The sequence below is a fragment of the Mirounga leonina genome, unplaced genomic scaffold (assembly GCF_011800145.1).
Source record: "Mirounga leonina isolate KUSES-001 unplaced genomic scaffold, KU_Mleo_1.0 Mir_107, whole genome shotgun sequence".
Classification (NCBI taxonomy): Eukaryota; Metazoa; Chordata; class Mammalia; order Carnivora; family Phocidae; genus Mirounga; species Mirounga leonina.
Window position 1 is genome coordinate 3,744,734 of NW_023270233.1, and position 19,540 is coordinate 3,764,273.

General features: G+C 33.4%; 1 protein-coding gene across 6 annotated transcripts in view; it reads right to left on the reverse strand.

Annotated features, from left to right (window-relative positions):
- LOC118018625 (probable E3 ubiquitin-protein ligase HERC4) overlaps positions 1-19,540 on the reverse strand; it is a 131,369-nt gene that overhangs the window by 86,102 nt on the left and 25,727 nt on the right. For all 6 annotated transcript variants that reach the window (XR_004681441.1, XR_004681442.1, XM_035017325.1 and 3 more), the window contains 4 exons: positions 17,474-17,633; positions 9,204-9,280; positions 5,963-6,184; positions 4,788-4,879 (listed from right to left, as the gene is read on the reverse strand). Coding sequence is in view for 4 of the 6 variants with exons in the window: in XM_035017325.1 (XP_034873216.1) it covers positions 4,788-4,879; positions 5,963-6,184; positions 9,204-9,280; positions 17,474-17,633 (551 nt within the window). In the remaining 2 variants the exon portion in view is untranslated. The remainder of the gene's footprint in view (positions 1-4,787; positions 4,880-5,962; positions 6,185-9,203; positions 9,281-17,473; positions 17,634-19,540) is intronic.

Genomic DNA, 19,540 nt, shown 5'->3' on the forward strand with positions numbered 1-19,540 from the left:
AAGGCAAACGCTTAATTACTGAGCCACCCAGGCGCCCCACTTTACTGAGGATATTTATCATGAAAGAATGTTGAATTTCACCAAATGCTTTTCCTGCATCTATTAGGATGATCATATGACTTTTAACCTTCATTCTATTAATGTGGTGTTGACTGATTTGCAGATGTTGAACCATTCTTACATCCCAGGGATAAATCTCACTTGATCATGGTATGTGATCATTTTAATGTACTGTTAAATTTGGTTTGCTAGTTTTTTGTTAAGGGGTTTTGCATCTATGCCCATCAAGGATATTGGCCTGTAATTTTACTTTTTTGTAGTGTCTTTGTGTGACTTTGGTATAAGCATAATGGTGGCCTCATAAAAAACTCCTATTTTTTGAAGAGTCTGAGATGGACTGGCATTAGTGAAGCCATCTGGTCCTGGAGTTTTTCTGTTATTGTTGGGCGATTTTTGATTAGTGATTCAGTCTCCTTACTAGTTAAAGCTCTGTTTAGATTTGCTATTCTTCGTGATTCAGTCTTGGATGTTTGGATGTTTCTAGGAATTTATCCATTTCATCTATGTTATCTACCCAATTTGTTGGCATATAATTATTCATAGTAGTTTCTTATAATCCTTTTATTTGTGCAGTATCAGTTTTAATGTCTCCTCTTCATTTTTGATTTTAAGTCTTTTTTCTTAGTCTCCCTAAAGATCTGTCGATTTTTTTTTTTTTTTTACCTTCTCAGGAAAACAGTTCTTAGTTTTGTTATCTTTTCTAATGTATTGTCTCTTCTTTTGCTCTGACCTTTGTAATTTTCTTCCTTGTGCAAACTCTGGGCTTAGTTTGGTTTTCTTTTTCCCTAGTTCCTGGAAGTATAAAGGCTATCTTTTTGAGAACTTTTTCTTTTTTCCTTAATGTAGCTGTTTATTGCTTTATAGGATATGCGGTGGTACAGTTTATCACTATTTACCCTTACAGATGTTTGTGCTGCATCCTATAAATTTTAGTATGTTGTGTTTCCATTTTCACTTGTCTCAAGATATTTCTCTTTTACTTATTTTTTGACCCACTGATTATTCACGAGTTCCTATTATTGATTCATATCATTATCACTGGAAATGATACTTGATATGATTTCAATCTTCTTAAATTTGTTAAGACTTGTTTTATGACCTAACATGTGATCTCTCCTGCAGAATATTCTGTGGTGTCCTTGAGGAGAATGTGTATGTGCTGCTGTTGGATGGAATGCTCTGTAGATCTTTTAGGTCTATTTGATATATAATTCAAGTCCTAGATTTCCTTATTGACTTTCCAATATGGATGACCTATCTGTTGTTGAAAGTGGGGTACTGGAGGGGCACCTGGGTGGCTCAGTCGTTGGGCATCTGCCTTCACCTCAGGTCATGATCCCAGGGTCCTGGGATCAAGCCCCACATCGGGGTCCCTTCTCAGTGGGAGGCCTACTTCTCCCTCTCCCACTCCCCCTGCTTGTGTTCCCTCTCTTGCTGTCAAATATATAAATAAAGTATTTTAAAAAAAAGAAAGTGGGGTTCTGGAGTCCCCTATTACTGCTGTCTCTTTCTGTTCCCAGCTCTGTTAATATTTGCTTAATATTAATTAGGTGCTCTTATGTTGGGTGCATACAGAAGTATAGTTGTTATGTCCTCTTCATGAACTGACCCCTTTAATTTTAATTTCTTAATATCTGATACTGAGGCCATGTTTAAATTTTCCTGATTATTTTATTATATCACACCAAAGTATATGTCTGGTTGGTAATGTTACTAAGTGGGTTAACAAGTTTCACAGCCTAATTCATCCACATTAAGCTTAATGTTTCAATCTTTGTCTTGATCCACTATTAGGGAGTATAGAGATTTTCTAATATTATTTCTTCTAGATTTATTGGTTGGAATTCTTCTACAGAGAACTTAACTCATCAACTATTAAGTTATTCTGAAATACAATCTGCAGATAGGATGCAGGGGAAATGTTTCTTTCTCATTTACTAATTTTTTTAAAAAATGAGTTGTCCTAGCAACTTGCAAAGAAAAGCAATGAAGTTTGCTTTGTATTGACTTCAGGAGGAAAAGTATCATAACGAAATCATGGATTTTTATATATTTGGTATATTCCCATTTATTGCCATTGGTATTTTTGTGAAAACTCCTGGATGTTGTCCCTCCGACATGACCTTGGTCCTCTTTTTTGTAACACATAATACCCAAGGCTATTCTTAGACTTTTTCCCCCCCCAGATATGAAATCAGACTCTTCTCTAAGAAGCCCTGGTTATTTTTCATATAGAGTCTACAACAATCAAGGGATGCCCATTGCTTTCAGATTGTACATGGCTAGATACTTCTAGGACCATTCAGTGGTCATGGCAAAAAAACACACTTCTTTTAGAAGGAAAAGAATAAGAGTGTATAATGATACTCTTAAAAGTGACTAAAAGTAAAGATCACAGGATTTTAATTTAATTCCTATTGTTTCGTATTTCTTTTAAGCTGAAGGTCATAGTTTCTAACGACAGTAAAGTATTTGCTTTATCCTATCCTGTATGTAATATATTGAGAATAATACTATCAATTTTATTACTAACAAGACTAAGAAGGCAGTTTAAAATTTTTGGATGAATTCAGTTTATCTTTAGGCTATTTCCTACTAGTGATATACAACAAAATATTGTATTTTAAAGGACTCAATTAAAAGAATTCTTTTGTAGTTGTGCCACTAGTATTTTTTTATTTTTAATTTTTAAAGAATTGTTTAAAACTTTTTAATTGCTTAAAAACATGTATGTTGTGAACTGTAAAGCAAAGTACATTATACACAGCTATTAAATTTTAAAAAATGTAAATACCATGTAACATGTTCATCTTTTACCCCTGCTTATATAAAAGGCAACTATTCTGTACCTTTTTACTTAACAATATATCCTAAAGATATTCCACAGCATAATATAGAGATCTGCTTCATTCTATTTTACAAGTCACATAAACATGACTTGTAAGTACCTGTTTTACAAGTCCTGTGTGGTTACCACAGTTTATTTAACTAGGCTGCTACTGAAGGACATCTGCATTCTTCCATTCTTTTGCTATTAAAATAATGCCGCAATAAATGGCTTTGTGCATATATAATTTCCTATCTTTAGGACAGATTCTTAAAAGTAGGATTGCTAAGTCAAAAGATGTACGTATATGTGATTTGCATAATGAATTTGTAAATGAACTTGAAAAAAATCTGACATCTTTATGATAGTGTTCACACCCATTAACATACATGTCTTTACATTTATTCTGTTTTTTAAAGTCTGTTTTTAAATTGCTAAGGTAGGTTTTGCAAAAGTAAACTGCTTCATAAAGCAATCCTAATTTATTTGCAAAAAGCTCTTCTAAAAAAACAAAAGATATATGGATATGGAACTGTATTCTAACTTAAATCAAGGGAAAATAAAATATTTTCCTGTTGGGATATTTAAAACTATCTAATTTTGTTAAAAATAATACACACCAAAAATTCCAGTGAACAAGTACCACCAGCTACTATCTTGAGAGGAATACAGAATATTAAAATTAAAAAAAAAAACAACAGATAGAAATAGCTACATATCCTGGGAAAATGAGATAAGTGGTTATTTGAAGGGCTGAATTTGATAAGCAATAACATTGTGAGTCTTTTTACCACAAAGCTAGTCCTAAGGGATAATATACAAAATATTTTTTAGTATTATTTCAGCATAGCCTTATTTCTTCTAACCCCCCATGACAGAAGAGAATGACTAGATTTATAACTTGCCAACATGAGTTACTAAAACTGCAGTGATTACATTTGTAATTTGAATAATAAAAATCAATAAAATACGGTAAGATTAATAGATAAAACTTCCTTACTAAAAGGCAAATAAGTTTTTAAAAATCAACTTTTATAATTAGTCATATTTTTAAAAGTACTCTGAGTATATTATACTTGATAATGACTAAGAATAATTCTTATCAAAAAAATTCCCAATGTGGGAGTGTGTAGAATTTTGTGTATGCAGAAGTCTGATTAGAAGTTAATTTTTTCTTGCTAATATTATCTATTATGCAGAATGAAGAAAGATAAAGAAGCAAAAACATTAATTTCTAATTCAGCTAATAAAAAAAGTGCCAGTTCCTTTATGTTAACATGACTAAAATAATATTCCTGGTTAAGGTTAGTTTAATGTGTTTATTTTCATTTTACTTCTAATCACTAAAGAACTACAAAGTCCTGATAACGAAATGGCACATACCCAAGAAAGTTATAGGACAGAGTTAAAACCATTAACAAGATTGTGATGAAAGCTCATTATAACTGTTTGCATAATACTTAGCCTATGGTTAACAGACAGATTCATTCTCCTCTATTACTTGTTATACAGTATTTATAAGCCAAGTGGGAGTTAAATTAAAATTAGGCAGTTATGCAATATAAACGGGATTGATACACAGAGGATGGCAAGTCTGACAAACTAAAAAGAAATTTTTTCATTCAAAATATTAAACAGTATTTCACATAAAGCTGAGAAATTCAACAATACATATTATCACATTTAATAGATCATAATTCACATTTCATAACATAAAACAACGTTGAAAATTAAGGTAAATTGGTTTTGACACGTAATAATCTAGTTCTTGTCTTCAAGATAAATTACATTTTAGACATCAGTAACACTTGAGGTTCTAATGTAAATATCATGAAAACATTCACTAATTATAAATAACTACCATGAGTAAAAATAAAGAAGTTTTATAGGAGTACGATACCTTGGTTAGTGCAGCAGTATGATCTTCTCCACAACAAATATAAACTATTTTCTGAGTTCTTAGTGACTTTAGTAAATTAGGAACATACCTATCTGAAAATTCCAACAAGAGACGTTAACGGTATTTTTTAAGTTAAAACTCTTCTAAAATGTGTTTCCTCTACAGCTTCCCAAGCTCAGCAGACAGTGATAAATAATTTTAACTTGATCCAATGATTTTGTAGCACAAGCCTACTTAATTGGGTTCCCAGGTCTTTCTATTCATGCTGCTGTGATAGAGGGTTTTAAAGAGTAATTTCAGTGTTAAACTGCCCTAACACCAATCTGCCCTTAACTAGAAATCAAGGAATTTCAAAGCTATTTGCTTCTAATATCATTCTTTATATTCACATCATGATAATTAAGCTCACAGGATTCTATTTAAGTACTTGAAAATTATACTTTCTGCTATTTTGTAGCAGAAAAGAAATATGTCCTAATCTGACATTTTTCTTATGCAGAACAAAATATTTTAAAATTCTGAGTATTTTTTGCTTATCATTACCAGTTGTTACTAGACCAACAACTCACTTTTGTCCACTTAAGTCATGACAATTATGTTGAATTTTATGAAATTAGTTTTTGTATTTCAGGTATTGGCATCTGAATTAATGTAGTTATGAAAAATCAGTTCCAAGATCCTGACTTGTTTCAAGTAATTATAAATTTTAAAATTCAAATTATTTTCAAGACTCTAGAATCGATGTTAAAAGTGAAGCTTCAAAATAAAGATTTAATGACTCAGATTATTTTAATATTTCCTTGAAAAACTCAAATAGACTAACACTTCATGTTACTTTCCAGAATAATTTTACAACTTCTTTCCACCAATGGTGGCCAATAATGTGATTATCAATTGAAGTAATGTTTTTCACAACTTTCTTTTAATGAACATCTAACAATAAAGATTTTTCCAGATATACTTTCTAGAGTTTATTTGGTGATAAAACGGTATTTTTTGGCATTCCCACCATCCCTTAAAAATATTATCTAATGGAATTTTTAAATAAACCTCTCATCCCCTTCTCCACATCAGGGAAGACTTGGGTACATTTCTTTCTGACGTTAAGAATCACTGATCCATCTCAAAAGATCATTTCTTTTTAAGTACATTTATTATAAATAATGAGAACCTACCATTTTCATCATTAAGACCTAGTTGACCAAATTTGTTGCGTCCCCATCCAAAAATAGCTCCAGAAAGTGTGAGTACAAAACTATGGGCTCCTCCTGCTGCAACTTGCATGAAAGGGATTCCAAGCAAAGACTTAATCAGCTGTGGTGAAGCTTGCTTTTTACAGTCAATGCCTAAACCCAACTGGCCGTATTTATTTTGTCCCCAACAGAAGACTTCACTTGCTGTAAAACAGAAATTACAAAATTAACTATTTTCCTCACACACACAAAAACTTCATCTGAAGATCATCAGTTACTTTGGGACATTCTCCCTCTCATCAAATGGAAATACATACTCTCCTTTATTAAGTTTATTTCTTATATGGAAACATAATACCACCTAGAAGAATATTCTGTATTAGTACACTTTAAGTTTGACCCACTGTACTAATGAATGGTAAGTCACATAACTGAGGGTAATCTCATTTCCTTATGTTTCTTAAGATAAGATCATTCCTTTTTAATAGTCCTCAAGTCTCACTTTTATTCTGTGATTTATCCCAAGAGGCACTCAACCAGGCTCAAGGCTTCAGTTATTGTATACTGATCACATTCAAAATTTTATCACTAGACCAGACCTCTCTTATGAGTAATATACCCATGTATCTAATTGTTTATCTGACATCTACACTTGGATATTACAAAGGCACCTCCAGCTCAGTGTGTTCCAAACAATTTATGACCCCCACCCTACCTCCCATATGTGGACCTATTCTCAGTGTTCTCCATCTCAATAAATGATATTATAACTGATGCAGTAGCACAAGCCATAAACAGAGAGAGTCATGCTGAACTCTCATCTCTTACCTTATACACAGACTGGTATCAATCTATCATATATCACCACGTAATATACAGTTTTCCTTCTAAAGAAAAATATGGCAAATAGATCCATTCCTCACCATCTCTGCTTGTCACTTTTGCTCCCCCAACTGTCACCCTATTTTGCAATTTTAGACATCTTTTTATTTTATTAAATAAAATTCATACTATAAAATAGTATACATTTAAAAGTAAGTTTCCCTCTAAAATTAGACCTTGGGTCCTCTCCCAAGAGACTGGTATGTACTTCCAGAAATATTTTATGGACATACTAGCAGACATCTGTATATATACAGAGAGATATTATTAAAATATAGATCTGATAAATGTGGCTAACTGAAAAAGTTATCAGAGCCTTCCCAATGACACTGGGATAAGCACTTTTAACAAGGCCTGTAATGTTCTTTATAATCTACCTATGTTTCCGAGCTCATTTCATACCTGGTTCTCCCCTCACTATACTCTAGTGATACTTGTCTTCCTTTACATTCTCCAATGCCCATTTCTCACACGCTTGAAGTTCCCTCTGTGTAGACCTTCCCCTCATCTTTGTCTAGTTCACTTCTACTCTCTCCCAGCAGGAAGCTTTCCCTGGTCACCCAGATTACATTCAGTCCCCCTGTTATATGCTCTTAATATCCTAAACTTTTTTCTTTACAGTGCTTTTTCATAGTATGTAACTATACTGCTATTTGTATATGACTGTAACATAAGGGCTAGCAGCATACTCCTTACCACTATATACTGTACACTCCAATGTGCCTAGTTCATACTGAGGGATCAAAAAAAAAAAAAAATCATTAAATGAGTAAAATACTGCTAAAGCATGAAGCCAAATTTAAGTCAAGACAGACAACTACCCTCCTCATCAGTAAAACATTTGGGTTTAAATTAATCTTGGATCTACCTACCAAAATATCAAAAGAAGAGCTGACAAAGTAACAACAAAGAATACAGGGATGCCAGCTTCCCCACTGCCTACAGAAATTCAAATGCCTTAATAAGGCATTTAAGGCCTTTGTAACGTATTACCTCAGCTGAAGGATCAGTTATGTCTCCCATGCTCACAATATCCACATAAAACTACATGCTAATATTCAAATACACAAAACACTTTCCTCATTCTATGCCTTTACTAGTACTATCATCTTAGCCAATCCTCAACACTTCCCCAGCTACTTCTCAACATTTCTCCAATTCTGAATGTATTTTATTCGTCTTTTAAGACTTGCATCAAATGCCAATTCCTTCTTTATTGTTAATAATTTTATTGATTTGAACTAATTACACTTTTTTCATTTCCATAGCACTTTACTTTGACCTCGATCAAAACAGTATTTTCCTGTCTCAGACTAGTTATTTGTATTATCTGCCCCCTCCACTAGATGGTATAGTCCCTAAAAATAATTCTATTATCTTACCTGTATTTCCCCACAGCTATACCCTAGTGCTGTATTCACAGTAGGTCTGGACATTTAATGAATTAAATAATACTAATAATGAAGCCACTGGAGCATATTTTTTAAATGGTAAAAACCAACATAGTAACCCATGCTACAATCCTTAGCTGGCAGATGAAGAAGTTAAATGAATAAGTAACAAAAGCAAACAAGCCTAATAGGATGCTTAGCCTTCACTGTTTATATTCATAAAAAGTCTGAGATCAAAGGAGACTGGTCAAGTTATAACCTTCCCACCCTCTATGAAGGCATGGCATTTAGCAGACTATAGAACAATTAGACACAAAAATCAATTCCATGTCTATATACTAGCAATAACAACTTAAAAATGATTCAATAATAAAAAATATCATTTGATATCTCGGGGAAAATCTAATAAAAGATGTATAAGACCTATCCACACAAAACATTGAGAAAAAGTAAAAGATTAAAATAGAGGGATATATGGGCGCCTGGGTGGCTCAGTTGGTTAAGCGACTGCCTTCGGCTCAGGTCGTGATCCTGGAGTCCCGGGATCGAGTCCCGCATCGGGCTCCCTGCTGGGCAGGGAGTCTGCTTCTCCCTCTGACCCTCCCCCCTCTCATGCTCTATCTCATTCTCTCTCTCAAATAAATAAATAAAATCTTTAAAAAAAAAAAAAAATAGAGGGATATAATATGTTCAAGAATTTAAAGAATCAATATTGTAAAGATTTCCCTAAAATTGATTTATAGAAACAATGTAATCCCAATCAAAATCCCAGTAGTCTATGTCTCTGTGAAGACTGACAAGCTAATTCTAAAATGTATATGGATATGAGAAGGATCAAAAAGAACCAGGACAATCTTGAATTTCAAGAACAATGTTGGAGGACTTTCTGCTCAATTCAAGTATCCAGTAATAAAATTGAAAAGGGGCAAGAAAATAAAAATAATGCTTACCTTTAGAAAGTGCAAGTGAATGATAGTAACCGCAAGCAACCTGTACTATCTGGATATCTGACAAACTTTTAATATTTCTAGAAAATAAAAGAAATCAAAATCAGTTAATTCCATTTAATAAATGGATCCTGCATACTATTTATTAATGCCACTTATTGACTACCTGTTATGTGCAAGTAGTTTCCTACTGACCTAGCAGTTCATGCTATTTTTTATATAAGTCATTTTACCCAACTATTTATGCTAACATCAGAAAACAAAATCAAATGTGAAAAAAACTAAGAGGTGCAATGAGAAAGGACTTTGAAAAAAGAATTTAAGCAAACTATGCTCACACCTCAAGTATTCCTCACAGTGCTTTTATAATTAAGATATTTTCTTTTATCAACAGAAATCTTTAGCTCAAAGTGTGAAACCTGGCAATATATTTGTAAAACAAATGTCCATGATCTAATTTGTCTAAAATTGGTGTTTGGCCTAGTTTAATACATGTTCTCTATCAGGTTCCTTAAGAACCAACAGGGATTCTTATCATGTGGTGCTACCAATTCACAAATTATGAAACCTATTCCTTTTGAGCTATCCTTTTCCTTTACATCTAAATCAGTGATATTAAACTTAATTCTTTATTAGAAAAATTTAATCAATTCATATGTATTATGATCACTGATATATTCAGTCATATTTCTGCCATCTTGCATTTTTTTCCTTATATTTTTATAGTTTCTTCCCCCCCTTTCTGATTTTTCCTTAATTGCAATATAATTCTGAAGGCTAATTTTTAAAACATTACAAAAATCAAGTAACTTTGTGCATCAATCATCCCAGGTGTTTCTTATGTAGTACCCCTTCTCCTGGTCATTCTGTTTTTCCTGAATGAATGTTTTCAAGGTAAAAAGGGGGGAGGAAACATATGTTTCTTATTTCCCTTTACCTGATACTGCCACCTGACCTGATTCTGCCATATGAGAGTCCGGAGCAAGTTCTGACCAGAGTGTCGATACCCATGATTTTCGGGAGGCAGCTTCAGCAAATCAAATTTTGAGTAGGAGAAAGGAGAGTTACTCTAATTCCATATTGTTCTATTAAAAATATTTTATTTAGTGGATTTATGTTCTTAACTACAAAACCTGAGAGTTGCACTGCTATAATTTAGCAGAATCCAACAAGTTAGCAGGATCCAGTGCACCTTCATATTTTCAAATGTAGCAAAATGCCATTTTTTCTGCAATTAGCAAAATCAAACTCTAGCAATGCAAAAACAGAAATAAAAAAATACATGGATATGTATAACTGTGCTGAAGTTACTAAACATTTACCGTTACTGTTTATGCATATTAGGCACATGATACACTGACCAGTGAACTCTATTAACTATTTTTTAACTATATTAACTATTTTTAAAAAAACTTGTTCCAGGTATCAAGTCCAAATAAAAATTTCAAATACTACACTCTCATAGCACTTTATGTTTTTTCCTTCACAGCATTTATCACTATTAATTACTAGTGTACTTATTCATTTAATCATTACTAGTGTACTCTGCTAAACAATAAGCTCTATAGACGCAGAGTATGTGTTAACACTCATAGGCTCCCCAGCCCTTACCACAGTGCCTGCCAAAAATATGTAATGAATACATTGTTTAAGGATGGAGTTTATAAAGTCTTTGAGGCTTTAATATTAAACTATTCATAAAATCTGTCCCTAAAACTTCTAAATTTGCATAGCAATTTATACTCGGGTGACTTCCACATTTCCAAAATTATCATAAGGCTTGGAATATAACATAAATACTCATTTCTTTAGCCATGTTTGCTACAGCGACAAGGAACTATATTCTCCTGTGGAATTACTGTTTAAAAAAAATCTTCCTTCATCTCCATGTAAATTAATATACTGAAGGTTTGGGAAGCTGAGGGTATGTTTTTCTTTCCTTTTTTTTTTTTTTTTAGCTTTCAGGAATAAAAGAAGAAAAATAGTGAATGGTAATAAGTTACCATATTAGTTCCCCATGTTTTCATTTTTCCTAAAGGGATAACAAATTATAAAATTCTTAATGAAACAGAATTTTTTAATTTATCAAAAGTAATTCTCTTTAAGTAAAAAAGCTAATGTAGATATTTGTTTTCAATTTTTTAAAATGATTCAAATACAGTTAAGAAGTAAACTAAGCCAGAATAAACTTTGTAAATAAAAATACGTACTTATACATACACACTACATGAAGATTCCTATTTAATCAGAACTATGAAGAGAAAAAAATCAGAATTCAGACAACTAGGGTCAATATTTTCTAACTGCTTATAAATTTGAAATAACTCCCTAAAGTTTAGAGTATGTCAAACATTTTACTTTATTTATTTTTTATTAAAGATTTTATTTATTTATTTGACAGAGACACAGCGAGAGAGGGAACATAAGCAGGGGGAGTGGGAGAGGGAGAAGCAGGCTTCCCGCAGAGCAGGGAACCTGACGCAGGGCTCGATCCCAGGACCCTGGGATTATGACCTGAGCTGAAGGCAGACACTTAACGACTGAGCCACCCAGGTGCCCCATGTCAAACATTTTACATGGCTATGACATCACTAAATGATTCACTGTGAAGAACTGAATCATTTCTGTACTGTATTTTGAAAGATGTCTGAAATTTGTAAGAAAACTCTTAATAAACTTGGAAATAAGATTTGTACTCCCCTCTGTTGGGAAGTCTGCCAAAATATATTAATTACTGGATATGGGTGCTATTGTACTGTTATACTTTACAATTTAATGTACAGGGGCATTAGAGACAGAAACCAGGCACTTAGAGTTGTTTGTGAAGGTAAAATTCCAACACTGTTGACTATGTGTAAAAAGTTTATATTACATAATTAAAAATTTCAGAAAACATTAAATATTTTGTCAAATTCAAACTCAACAAGGTGTTTACATTATTTTGTATGTCAATTATACCTCAATAAAGTGGTTTTAAAAATATATTTTACCAATAAAACATAATTAACAATTTTCTATTTCCCAGTGAAGCCAAAACTTCCTTAGTGAGTTAAGAAGTCTTAGCACCAACTCTTCTTTCACTTTTGAAAAATTTATGCTAACAATCTAGTCTCTACCATTAAGAAATACTTATTCTTTTTAATCTAAAATTGTATTATATGTTCAAAATTGAGGGAGGTCAAGAAAATAAATTTTACTTTTGACCAAGCTGACAAGTCAAACATATTTAATTAGTTTCTATAATCCAGAAATAGTTGTTCTCACAAGGATCATGTTATACCACCCTTTCATAGTTTTTATTGCATAGGTCCAAGAAACAGAATTTAAAAAAAAAAAAAAACCCTACAATTTTATTGCCAACAACTGGTTTTCTAAAGTTTGCATGGAAAAGTATTTATTTCCACTTATATCAAACTAAATAAAAGACAGTAAAATTAGGCTTAACTTTTTTATTTTTATAAAGGTGTAACATATATCCTACATAAAAAGAAATAACTAGGCAGAAATGCAGGTCTACAGGCAAACCATAGGAGACCGTTAAATATAGGGAACAAGTTGAGGGTTGGTGGAGGGGAGTTTGGTGGGGGGCTGGGGTAACTGGGTGATGGGCATTAAGGAGGGCACTTGATATAATGAGCACTGGGTATTATATGCAGCTGATGAATCACTAAATTCTACCCCTGAAACTAATACTACACTATATGTGAACTTGAATTTAAATAAAGTTTTGAAAGAAAAAAAAAAGAAAGAAAGAAATGCAGGTCTACAGAGACTAGCGTTAGTACTGAATAATCTTTCCCCAAGAAGTAGTGATTTCAAAACAAAATTAGAAATAGGAAAAGATTGGGCGCCTGGGTGGCTCAGTCGTTAAGCATCTGCCTTCGGCTCAGGTCATGATCCCAGGGTTCTGGGATCAAGCCCCACATCAGGCTCCCTGCTCGGCAGGAAGCCTGCTTCTCCCTCTCCCACTCCCCCTGCTTGTGTTCCTGCTGTCGCTATCTCTCTGTGAAATAAATAAATAAAATCTTAAAAAAAAAAAAAAGAAATAGGAAAAGATTATCAAAGTAGTAACCGTTTCAACTATCACCTATTATTAATTTTACATTCTTCTTTCATTTTAAAGTGCTGCTTAAATACTCTTATCTACTGGCATAAAAATGGATTTTGTTTTCAAGAAAGTACAGCCTAACATGAATCTTCACTTTTCTGACCATTCTTACAAAAAAATTATAAACACTAATTTTTTAAAAATCTATTTACATATAGTTGAGCTTCCTCCTGTCTTCTACACATTTTATTCAAAATGAATGCAAAATTTACAAAGCTGGCTGACATCTTTAAGCATATATAAAAAGTCTTGCATATAAAAATGGTTTGGTACCACAATTAAAAAAGAAAAAAAAAATCACTGGCAGTGTTCCACAAAAATATATTTCTTTGTCATATATTGATTTGATATGATTTCAAACATACTTGTTTATGACAAAATGAAACTGTTCTTAAGAGTAAAGCTGTTGGGCGCCTGCGTGGCTCAGTTGGTTAAGCGACTGCCTTCGGCTCAGGTCATGATCCTGGAGTCCCGGGATCGAGTCCCGCATCGGGCTCCCTGCTCCGCGGGGAGTCTGCTTCTCCCTCTGACCCTCCCCCCTCTCATGCTCTCTATCTCATTCTCTCTCTCAAATAAATAAATAAATAAATAAATAAATCTTAAAAAAAAAAAAAAAAGAGTAAAGCTGTTTAGGGGCGCCTGGATGGCTCAGTTGGTTAAGCGACTGTCTTCGGCTCAGGTCATGATCCTGGAGTCCCTGGATCGAGTCCCGCATCGGGCTCCCTGCTCGGCGGGGAGTCTGCTTCTCCCTCTCCTGCTCCTCCCTCTTGTGCTCTCTCTCTCTCTCTGACTCTCTCTCTCAAATAAATAAATAAAATCTTTGGAAAAAAAAAAAGAGTAAAGCTGTTTAGATATAAAGATGAAGTAAGCTGTGTCAGGATGTCATTAATCTCATCTGTTCTGGATGATTCAGTGGCTCAGCTGCTGTGGGGCTCCACTGGGGGCTTACCAATAAAAACACATGGGGGCGCCTGGGTGGCTCAGTTGGTTAAGCGACTGCCTTCGGCTCAGGTCATGATCCTGGAGTCCCAGGATAGAGTCCCGCATCGGGCTCCCTGCTCGGCGGGGAGCCTGCTTCTCCCTCTGACCCTCCCCCCTCTCATGCTCTCTGTATCTCATTCTCTCTCAAATGAATAAATAAAAAAATAAAATCTTTAAAAAAAATAAAAATAAAAAAAATAAAAACACATAAAGAAAAACTTTAGCTAGAGGACATTTAGACCAAAAATACTGAGAGTTTGTGAGGACTACCCAGACTCTTAGGTCTTAGCTGATCTAAATAGCTCTCCAAAGACACGGCAATTAGTGCCAGCCACAATAAAGGAGACTTTTTAACCTTCAGTGGTAAAAACCAAGCAGCAGTTGTAGGGAAAAGATCCTCTCGCCCATCAACACTTGCTAGGTGTATCCTTCCTTAGCAACATGCTCTACAACAGGGGACTTTTACTTTTGTGCTGGCAGGAGGAAATCAGCTCTCAGTTGGCTAAGCCATCTCTCCCTAGTATCAAGTCATATAAAGATATACCTCAACTAAATTTGATGTTTATTACTATCATCTCCTCTTGCTTGAAACAATAGCATGATTTATCTATCACCGGTCTGGAGTATGTTATTTATCCCATATGCTACTGGCTTGTGAAATTACTTTAGTAAACCTGTGTTAAATAGATGGCAGGCAAAGACAAACTCAGTCTCTGAGCATGATTTGCCCCAAACAAAATATACTGAAATACTAAATTGCCCTTTTTTTTTTTAAATTTTTTATTTATTTGAGAGAGAGAGAGAGAGAGAGAGCATGGGGGGGGAGGGTCAGAGGAAGAAGCAGACTCCTCGCTGAGCAAGGAGCCCGATGCGGGACTCGATCCTGGGACTCCAAGATCATGACCTGAGCCGAAGGCAGTCGCTTAACCAACTGAGCCACCCAGGTGCCCCTAAATTGCCCTTTAACACATGAAAATATCAGTAAAAACTACATATATGTTATAACAAATCAGATCAGTCCATTGAAAACTGAGTAGGTTGAACAGGAGAAATGCCTTAACACAGAGCTTAAAAGTCAATACACATATTTAGCAAATTCAAAAACATACAAGTTTAAACCAAATGACTCAAATAAGATCTCTTAAGGTCCCCATCCAGGTTCATGAAATAGTAAAGTCACAAATACATAATTTATTATAGGGCACTGTCCAAATAAACTGTCATATAATAAAATTCTCTCATAATTACCTTTCTTTCCATTTACTAAGTATCTATGAATTACTGACTGAAATCCCCTATACTAGAAGTGAAGAGCAACAAAAATGTAAGTATGATTTTAAGAAACCAATGGAGTAAATGTAAAAGAAATTAAAAAGCTTTGACATAAATCATGGTTTTGAGATGGTGATTTAGAAAATCTCACATGTAAGTCCCTTTTCAATCATAAAAACACAGAATTTTAAGAATCTTAAATTAAAAATCCTATTCTCCGACAATTATCTGTGGGAGGAAATAAAAGCAGTAGAAGATATGATAAATAAGGTCACTAAGTTTCTATGAATGCTTTGTATTATTATCTAGCCAATAGCTATTTGGTTGCAAATTACCATTTCCTGATATAAATCAAAACTGAAATGACTAAAAAATTCAATTTACTTAGCTTAAGGAAAAAAAGTTTTCTCCCAAGAGCACCATCATTAAGAGATATAAAAAGCATAATGGGAGTTGTGTTTGTTATTTAATTGTTGTAACAAAAGAAATTAAGGGGATTTGGGGAGTTCTGTGGAATTTAGTTACAAGATCAATCAAGGAAACATGTGATTATGATGTATCCAAAAGTCTCAACTGACAGTTTTTACTAGAACAGATATAAAACATTAAACCAAAGACCAAAAAAAAAAACTTTTCATAAATTAAAACAAAGCAAATACTTTTAGTTCTCAATAAACATACACGAGGAAAGGTCATAGGCTTACTAAAGGAACTAGCTATCTTTCCTAGTTAAATAAAACTCATTTCTAACAGTAAGTTTCTGTTCTGAAATATATTATTAGTTCCTGTGTTCCATTTTCTTATCCTAGTAAGTTACATCCTATTTCTTAAACCAAAACAAACATTAATCAATAAGTTAAAAACAAAATATCTAAATGTGTGTAAAAATAATGCTACCTAGATTTATATCTAAAAGTAGTTTAATACCTTTGTTTCTCTGAAGAGTCTTCTTTTGTCCCTATAACTATTACTAGGAAGAACAAGAGTCTAAGGAAGCAAGAATTTGTATAATTTTTTTAAAAAGTGTGAGTTACTGTATTATTTATGTATTTAAAACAAATTGGATACTTTTCTTTAAATCTGTAATTTTTACCTAAATATGTTCATGCTCTTAAAATTTTTAATATTAAAACAATGGCTATGCCCTATGTAAATCTCTAAGACTACACAACATTAACAAGGCATTTTTTTTTTTTTAAAGATTTTATTTATTTATTTGAGAGAGAGAGAATGAGAGACAGAGAGCATGAGAGGGAGGAGGGTCAGAGGGAGAAGCAGACTCCCTGCCGAGCAGGGAGCCCGATGCGGGACTCGATCCCGGGACTCCAGGATCATGACCCGAGCCGAAGGCAGTTGCTTAACCAACTGAGCCACCCAGGCGCCCCAAGGCATTTATTTTTTAATTTTGAAATAATTCTATGATGAATTAGTAACATAAATTAAGTCGTGGCCACAGCTTTGTAAAAAAGTGGAAAGTGACTGAATTCTTTTTACACTAAGCATGAGGGACTTCTATATTCAATAAAAACAATAAAACACAAGATAGAGAAACATGCAACCAACCAATGTTTAATAAATATTTCAATAGCTGGGGTACTCAAGATAGAACTAGTAGTTTAAATTAGTCTAAACCACTTAAAATTTTTAGTAAGAAAATAGTTATAGTAAAGTACATATTCCCCATCCCTTTTCTTTACAAACATAAATAACTTAGAGGAAAATATGTAGTACATAAAAAATAGCACTCAGCCCAAATTAAAGGCAAGAACCTACGTGGTAAACGTCCTTAAGAACTTAAAAGGGAGAAATAATTAGATGTCAACTCTTACTTGCCCACAGCAAGCAGAATAATTTAGAAAACAAATTTATTATAAAAAATTGTTAAAGACCTCTTTTTGGTCACCTTTGTTACCTGGGTACTCTGATACATTCCTCTGATCCTAGCAGGCCAAGCTGTCCATCAGAATCGAGACCCCACGCATACACCTGGCCCTTGTCATTTAGTGCTAATGTATGAGCTTCTCCACATGAAACAGCTACGATATTTTGGGCATCCAGGGCAACAACCTGCTCTACAGAAACCAAGAAGAGAGACATTACATTCTAGTTTTGAACTACCAATGAGAATAAAACAGTCTTCATCTTGTACAAAAAAAAAAAGCTTAAGAAAATGATAAAATACAGACTAAGTAAAACACTAGTTATTCTGAAAAATTTAACAAGTATGTGCCATATAAAATTCTCATTGTGGTAAATACAGATATGCATCCTAGGGTATAAGTGACTCAAAATATTAAGTGACTTGAACATTTTGGGGAAGAAGTTAAAGGTTTATAAAGTTTCTCTCAGAAAGTGCTCTTCATTCAAAGCCATTACCAGTAACAGAAGAGTCCAGCTGAAAAGGGAGTAATTTAAATATCCTGGGCCAAATTATTTAATAATGAAATCATAATTGACATATACTACTATGGAGTGATTCTGAAATTAATGAAATAATCTGAATTGGCAATTTCTGATAGAAAAGCAAATTCTTTACAGATCATAAATAAAGCATCTACTAGATATGCTGAGGAGGGAACTGAAAGGCAATGTAACCATAACGAACAGGTTTTAGTTTATGGACTGCCATTTTAACATCAAAGATATAAAAACCCCATATGTGGTTAAAATATATTCAAGTTTTAAACCAGAAAATAATTCAAAATACTGGTCCTATTTAGCCACTGACAAACCAGCAAAGAAAGTGAAATTGTTTCCTTAGTCTACTTAAGATGTGTAACATCTATCAGTTACTACTCTACTACTACATGTTTTTTTAAGATGTTATTTGAAATGAACCTTTTTTTAGCTTACTAATAAAACTATAATTTCTGTTTTCAATAAACTGAAAGCCTGTTGAAGAGCTGTTAAACTGAATCAATCAGGGTTTCTTCTGAAGCACACTTTAGCTCAATGTAGAAATGCAGCTGTTAGTAAAGAAACCAACTGCATCAAAAAAGTTTAAATCCCTATGGTTAGAGAAATTCACATTCTATCTGGATTACTAGCCTGCATTTTGGGGTGGGAGGTTAGCCCGAGATAGCCTCTAAGAATCTATACAACTTTAATGATATTATTTAAAGTACTTACCTTTAAGTACTGAGTTAGTAACTCGTGAAGCTGGTGAACAGTATGTGGAAGTTCATTATACTAATCTTTTGCTATCTGTATATATTTTGTGTATATGTTTTTAATGAAATTATATTGTAGGAATATACAAAACAAGCAAACAAAGAGAACAAGATATAACATTGTCCTCCCCAAAAAAATCAAGAAAAAGGACTTACAAGTATGACATCATTTATTTACATCAAAACATTACCATAAATCTTAATTATGAATAAAGAAGTAAAACACTCAAAAGATCTGTTCTCTTTCACACAGGCCCCAGAAATAAGTCAATGTATCTCCAAGACTATCCTCAAAGGAAATATAGAAAAGAGCAGAAAATGACAAGATGACAAGACTGATCAGTTCAATAGCTAATGAAGAGTACTTAAATTAGATAGCAATGGCTATAAAATCAAAGGCACCAAAATCCAAGAAACAAAGAAACAATAATCATTCATACCAAACACTAGTATTTACTGTATACCCTTCTGCTCCAAAGACTGGAGACACAATGAGAATAAAACATTTCTAGCCCTCAAAGGGTTTACAGTCTACAGAAAAACAGGTGAGATAAGGACTGTGATTAAATGCTAAGATAAAGGTAACAAAAGGCACCATGGGAACATGAGATACTTTTAAAACCTTCAAAGATACTAGGAAGAATTCTGGAAGACGGTAACACTTAAACACTAAATCCTCAGCTGAGGAAAGAGGAAGAGATTCCATGTAGCCATTTGAGAAAATTCTTATACCAAAACAAACTAAAAACAAAGTGAAAAGACTAATAGGAAAAACAGGGGAAAAAATGTTATTCATACCTCAAAGAAAT